The sequence below is a fragment of the Diachasma alloeum genome, unplaced genomic scaffold (assembly GCF_001412515.2).
Source record: "Diachasma alloeum isolate Michigan unplaced genomic scaffold, Dall2.0 Dall_scaffold_00476, whole genome shotgun sequence".
Lineage (NCBI taxonomy): Eukaryota > Metazoa > Arthropoda > Insecta > Hymenoptera > Braconidae > Diachasma > Diachasma alloeum.
Genome location: NW_021680609.1, coordinates 155,720 through 162,560, shown reverse-complemented (window position 1 = coordinate 162,560; position 6,841 = coordinate 155,720). Strand labels below are relative to the sequence as shown.

At 42.6% G+C, this 6,841-nt stretch overlaps 2 protein-coding genes across 2 annotated transcripts; both read right to left on the bottom strand.

Annotated features, from left to right (window-relative positions):
• Positions 1-1,341: 1,341 nt before the first annotated feature.
• On the bottom strand, positions 1,342-4,116 carry LOC107042476. Its single transcript, XM_015263535.1, has one exon. The coding sequence runs from the start codon at positions 4,114-4,116 to the stop codon at positions 1,342-1,344; it is 2,775 nt and encodes a 924-aa protein (XP_015119021.1).
• A 1,318-nt stretch (positions 4,117-5,434) lies between these two features.
• LOC107042475 lies at positions 5,435-6,547 on the bottom strand. The gene is made up of 2 exons (XM_015263534.1): positions 6,437-6,547; positions 5,435-6,373 (listed from the first exon to the last, which is right to left on the bottom strand). Exons 1-2 carry the CDS (start codon positions 6,545-6,547, stop codon positions 5,435-5,437), a joined length of 1,050 nt encoding a protein of 349 aa, XP_015119020.1.
• Between the last annotated feature and the right edge of the window lie 294 nt (positions 6,548-6,841).

Genomic DNA, 6,841 nt, shown 5'->3' with positions numbered 1-6,841 from the left:
TTTTTTTGCGAATTGAGAGTTAGATTTTTTTGTTTTTGAAAATCGGATTTTTGATTAGAGAATCGGCGAATTTTCTCAAATTTTCTATATTGGAGCTTTTTCCGAAATTTTAACACAAATACGGTGGTTTTCATTTGTTTTGTTTTTGTTTTGTTTTAGACAATTATTATTATTATCATTGTAGTGGTTGTAGGAAGGTGGCATACGGAGTGCTGCTCCATTTCCACGAGTGGGAGTGAGATGCACGAATGCTTAGTACCCGTGGGCCCTCATTGTATTACACTCCTGAGCTATCCACTCGACAATTCTCATTTCCGTACGTAGAGATTTGGGGGTTTCGGTGGCGTCATCTGACAAATTCCAGTGTAACTGAGGGAAACAGTATGGCGACAGCTGATCGCCTCATTTACTTACAAGTCTTTTATGGGAATTAGCGGCGTCTAATTGCTTCGAAACAACTCGCGGAAAATAGTAAAAAATAGTTCACGGGCTGCTAATTGGGTCTCGGGAGTGTGCAGTGTCTGTGAGAATTGGAATTTGTGTTTTTATTTTTGATAATTACCCTCGCCATATTGACAGGGTGTCACGCTAGTGTGACTTCGCTAGGGGGGGATGGTGGTATTTTTTTTGGGTTATTTTCCAAGTAATATTAAAAATATATGAACTCATTTCCCCCCCTCCAGAACCAATTAGCGGCTAGGCGGAATAAATTATCTGATTTTTGAAACAAAAATCAGATTTTTTAGTCAACCGATACAGTCATAATAACATTGCATCTAAAATGCTTTTTTTCGACAATTTTCTGGGGAATTTTCTAGGGACATGTCGGGCAAAAATCCGTCCAACCGGGCCTTAAAGTCTTGATCATCATCGCAGTATACCCTAACCGGATCGAAGCGATGTAAAATAACGATTAAAAAAATACTCTTTACACATGTAGATTGATTATTGTTTGGGGGGGTATGAAATTATGACACAATTACTTGATTAAACGTTATTTTTATTTATTTCAATGGGATTGAAAAATCTTTCGTGACTGGCTTGTAGCCATCTTGAAAGGGTACTAAAGCACCTCTCGCGGCCTCGTCTACATCCCGGCCCCCTTGAAAGGTCATCTTTCAATGGATAGAATGAAAATACAGGTTTGTAGCAATAATGTAAATGTAAAGTGTTTAAACAAAACATCATACTTCAGCAAATAGTAATCTAGCTTCACATGACTCGAATAGTGACTACGTCTACTTGAATTATTTAACTTGATTTTAAACGGAAAAAAAAACTATTTTAAAGAGAATTAAGGTGATACAACTTTGTCTCTTTCATTTAAATGTTCATAAACACTTAATCTTCGCCCACGTCCATTGGTAGGGGGCAGATCTTCTTCACAGCACGTTTGAAGTTCCCAGTTGAGGTGTTGACAGTTGCGACCCTGACTAGACCATCAGCTCCAGGGTGGAGCTCAATAACACGACCCAAAGGCCAGTGAAGAGGTGACACGTTGTCTTCAATGAGCAAAACCAGAGTATTTAGCTCAATAGGTTCACTTGAATCAGTCCATTTCACCCTCTTCTGCAGTTCCTGGAGGTATTCCTTTTGCCAATGAGCCCACACTTGTTGTCGTAATTTCTGACACAACTGCCAACGTGACAGGCGATTCTCTGGCATTTCAAGCAGGTTTCTACTCACAGGTTGTAATAATGACTCACCAATCAAAAAATGTGCTGGAGTGAGAACCTGAAGATCATCAGGGTGGTTGGTCAATGGAGTTAGCGGACGAGAGTTGAGGATCGCCTCTATTTCGGTCAACAGAGTGTAATATTCCTCATACGTCATAACTCGACCTTGAGTGACGGTGTTGAGATGTCTCTTCATGATTTTCACCGCCGCTTCCCACAAACCACCAAAATGTGGCGAGCGAGGAGGAATAAAACTCCAGCTGATGCGTTGCTTGGCAAGACGTTCAACAAGCTCTGTCTCATTGGTGGTGAGAAATTCAAAAATTTCACTTAACGCTCGAGATGTTCCAACGAAGTTGGTCCCATTGTCCGAGTACAACTGCGAGCACACTCCACGGCGCGCTGTAAATCGATTCAAAGCGGCGAGGTAGGCTTCAGTTGTGAGGTCACTCACCAATTCGAGGTGGACAGCCTTTGTGGCGAAACAAACGAATACAGCGATGTAACCCTTGGAGATATGAATGCGACCTCTGCGTCGACTTTCTCTCACCTGTATAGGGCCAGCATAATCAACACCACTAACAGTGAAGGGACGTTGATCTCCTCTTACCCTTTCCTTGGGTAGTTCTCCCATCATGATGCCAGGGATCCTCGGATTGAACCGAAAACACTTGAGGCAGTGTTTCACGACCTTCTGTGCTTCTCTACGCCCACTGAGGGGCCAAAATCGCTGTCGAACGGCATGCAGCAGTTGCTCTGGGGGACAGTGGTGCAGACGTACATGCTCATCACTCATGATGATGTTGGTGATGTGATTTTTAGCTGGTAGTACCATCGGATGTTTCTGATTCTCTGACACACTGGCATATTTCAATCTCCCTCCTACTCGGATCAAACTTTCACAGTCCAGGAAGGGGCTCAACGAACGTAATACACTTTTACGAGGAATTTCACGTTCTTCCTTTAGACAGTGCAACTCGATTGGAAATTCTTGGTGCTGTACCCACTTGATGATTATTTTTTCAGCTTTATTCAGCTCTTCAACATTCAGTGGACTGGGTTCCTTCTGCTCGGTAAACGCAGATAGGAAGCGAAAGCAGTACGCAACAATTCTGCTCGTTTCGCTGAAAGATTCTGATGAACACCTGTGGAGTATTTTTGTCGGTAACATCGATGTCAAAGTGACCTCAGTAATTTTCACTTCAGGCAAATCTGTTGCTGGGTTTTTCATCTCTGTAGGTCTCTTGTTCTCATCTTGGAGATAATGAGGACTATTCCACCAAAGTTTAGACTCCTTCAAGTCCTTGGGGGAGACACCTCTAGATATTAAATCTGCTGGATTCTCATCAGTGGGCACATGCAACCAATTAATGTGCTTAGTCTGTTCCTGAATTTTGGCTACTCTATTCGCCACAAATGTCTTCAGAATGCTGGGTTTAGTTTTAACCCATCCTAGCACGATAGTACTATCACTCCAAAGAGTAACTTGACCAATTTTGTCAATAAACGTAGTCTTCATTGTTTGGTAAAGTTGAGTAAGCAGTAGAGCAGCTTCCAACTCTAGTCTTGGTACTGAAATGACCTTCAATGGTGCTACCTTTGACTTAGCACATAACAGGTGTGATTGTGGATTGCCTTGATGATCCGTACTCACTGCATACAAGCAAGCTCCAAATGCTCGCTCAGAGGCATCACCAAATCCATGAAGATCAAATTTCTCTTCCCGATTGTGCAAATTTACATTTCGTGAAATCTGAATGTCGTTGATTGCTGGTAGGGACATATAGTAGTCGTCCCACAGTGTTTGGATCTCCTCAGGGAGTGACTCATCCCAATCGATCTTATCTGACCATAATTTCTGCATCAGTATTTTTCCACTGACGAGTACTGGGCCTACTAGTTCCAATGGATCAAAAATCTGAGATATTCTAGACAATACCTGACGTTTGGTATTAACAGAGTCTTGTGAAAGCTGAACATGATATTGTAAAATATCCTCAGGTGCGTTCCAGAAGAGTCCCAATGTCTTGAGTGCTTCCTCCTTGTCGATAGTAAATAACTCTTCAGTTTTATTATGCTCTTGGAGACCTCGTAGGATCTGTGGATCATTGGACCTCCACTTTCGAAGTGGAAACTGGCCAAGCATCAAGAGCTTGGATAACTGCTGTTGTAGCTGAATGGCGACCTCAGGGGTACTTGTACCAGTCAAGAGGTCATCCATATAGAAGTCCTCTTCAAGAACTCTGGATGCCAAGGGAAATTCTGCTTTATACAATGCTGCCAGTTCACGCAAGCGTCGCATGCCATGATAAGGTGCGCATGTTGTCCCATAGGTCACAGTATTAAACTGATACACCTGGGCTTCATGATCAGGATCCTTTCTCCACAGGATGAGTTGCAGGTGTCTGTTATCTTGATGGACCAGTATTTGACGAAACATTTTGGAAATATCTGCGGTAATGACGAATTGATGTGTTCTGAATCTCAAAGTAATTTGAAAAATATCTCTCTGCAAGTTAGGTCCTGCCAAGAGTTTATCGTTAAGTGATGTGCCACTTGAAGTCTTCGCTGAAGCGTCAAAGACTACTCGGAGTTTTGTTGTCGAACTTTCTGGCCGTATAACAGCATGGTGTGGAATAAAATATTTTTGTTCTAATGCAAGTGAGTTAGAGTTCTCAGCCAGTGTCATGTGATCACGATCAAGGTAATCCTCCATGAATTCATGATAGGCAGAACGTAATTCAGGGTTTTTCTTAAACTTACGTTCCACAGACTCTAATCTGTTTTGAGCCTGCTGTCTGGAGTGTCCAAGAACGACTTCTGCTCTCGTGGGCAGGCGAACGATGAACCTCCCTGTAGAATCTCGTTGTACTGTTCTTGAGAAGAGCTCCTCACATGCCTTCTCTTCTTCTGTGTAATGGAGAATCTCTGGAATTGTTTCCAGAAACGTTCGAGTTGCTGATGTAATTCGACATTTGTAACCTTGAGGCAGGTGGATGAGGGACTGGATTCTGGTTCTGTCATCTCTCCTCCTAGGATCCACCCAAATTGTGTATTTTGCAAGGCTGGTTGACCTTCGATACGGTTTCGTGGAGTGCCAATTAAAATTTTCCAATCAATGCCAGCTCCGATGAGTAAATCGATTTTTCCAGGCTCATGATACACTGGATCTGCTAAATATGTATCTTTGGGTACAAGGACCTTTTTCACATCGATTTTCGTTTGGAGAATCTGCTCAGTGATTGATGGGATCACCAAACAGTCGATTAATGCCGAGAAGTCGCTATTTGTCGCTTGGATTCGAAATTGAGCTGCCATCCTGGCATTTGTCAGTGCCTGATTTATTCCATTGATCGGTTTGGTTTCTTTGGAAAGGGGTAAATTTAATTTACGGGCCAGTGCTGTTGTCATCAGGTTAGATTGTGATCCAGGGTCCAATAGAGCACGACAAAGGATTTGTTTCCCAGTGCTGTCTCGAATGAGCACCTGTGCAGTGGAGAGAATGATTCGTGACTTCGGTTTTTGGACACAATACATGACTATTGGAGTGTCTGGGTTTGAAAACTCATTGCAATAATTTACACTTGAGGATGGCTGTGTGTGTTGCTTGTCGTCTCGATGAAGAAGTGTGTTGTGATGTTCATCACACACTTTGCATGTTTTGCCCCTGCAGTTGTCTGCAAAGTGTCCAGGAGTTAGACAATTAAGGCAAAGATTTTTTTTGATGATCTCTTTACGCCTATCGTCGACTGAGAGCTTCAGTAACTCTTCACAGAAGTTAACAGGGTGACTGTCATTGCAGAATTTACAGACGTATGATGATGTGCTTGCCAATGTGACTTTTTCTCCTGCTTTTTCTCCGATTTCTTCTCACTCTGCTGAGTTTGTTTTGGATTAGATGCTTTGGTTTTGTTCTGATTTATCATCTTGAGTGTTTGGCTGCGTGTGATCAAGAATTGTAAAAATTCTTCCAGAGTGGGCATCTGCTCATGGGTACGATCTTTAATGTGATCTTGCCAATCTCGTTGTTCACTGTAATCTAGTTGTTTTTTTGCTAGGTGAATGATGGGTGTGCCCCAGTGCTCTGTGGGTTGTTGAAATGTCTTTAAAGCACCCAGATGACTCTGGATATGCATAACCAGCTTCTTTATTGATTCTGACTTGTCTTCTTTGCTTATGGATGGAAAATTGAACAGCTCCTCAAGGTGAGTGTCAATGATAATTCGTTCGTTGTCATAGGTCTGGACCAGCAGCCTCCAGGCCGTCTCATAACTGTTCTCAGTGATGTATATATTTTGAACAATTTCGCGAGCCTCGCCACTCAGTTGACCGATAAGATAATGATGTTTTTGAATAGCAGGAATGTTCGGATTATCGTGAATTATTGAACGAAATGAATTGTGAAAAAGTAGCCACTGGGTGTAATTACCACCGAAAATTGGGATTTTTATTTCAGGTAATTTGGGTTTATGTCTGTACTCAGTCTCCACTCGTTGAAAAGGCTGACCCTGGGGATGAATTGGAGCAGCCGCAGCGGCAGCAGCTCTCAGCCGATGCTCTAGGGCTTCTTTCTCTCTATTGAGAATATCCTGCATTGTTGCAGCCATGATGTAGTAACGATTCTCTCCAGCTTCGCGTTCCTTGTTCTCATCCTCAATGAATGCTCGAGCTTCCGTTGCATCTTTAGGTGCTAGGCTCTCGATTTGTGATTGAATTTTCTCAAATGTGGTGAAATATTCTTCAATTTTTTTTAACCTGACCTGAATGATTGCTGCTGATGCCGTGGGATGATCGTTGAGGTACCTTTCTGTTCTCGTAAAATGTGATTTGATGGTGCCTCGAGTGGCCTTCAGTTCTCGAAGGTCAGCCATGGCAATGTGTGATTACTTTCACTACAACAAACTTATGGTTTTTGATTGAAGCTCCACGTTGTGACAGGAAAATATGTTCTGGTTCGATGTTGTTTCTAAATTGCGGATATAAATATACGTGTGTAATACGTATTGTAACTACATGCCTGCCTCACGTCGTTCGTCAGTTCGTCAGCTGTGCGTTGCGTGTAGCGTTCGAACACCGGCGTGCTCATTTATTGGGATGATTTGGAGTGTGAATGTATATCACTGTGATACGTTTGAGTGTGGTGGAGCGTCGTTCGCTCGGCGCGT

Excerpts from the sequence above, each read along its gene's own strand:
- LOC107042475 (XM_015263534.1), bottom strand. The coding sequence starts at position 6,547 with ATGGCTGACCTTCGAGAACTGAAGGCCACTCGAGGCACCATCAAATCA. Across the intron at positions 6,374-6,436 it reads CATCAGCAGCAATCATTCAG|AGCCTAGCACCTAAAGATGC; the intron begins GTCAGGTTAAAA and ends TCACAAATCGAG.
- LOC107042476 (XM_015263535.1), bottom strand. The coding sequence starts at position 4,116 with ATGTTTCGTCAAATACTGGTCCATCAAGATAACAGACACCTGCAACTC.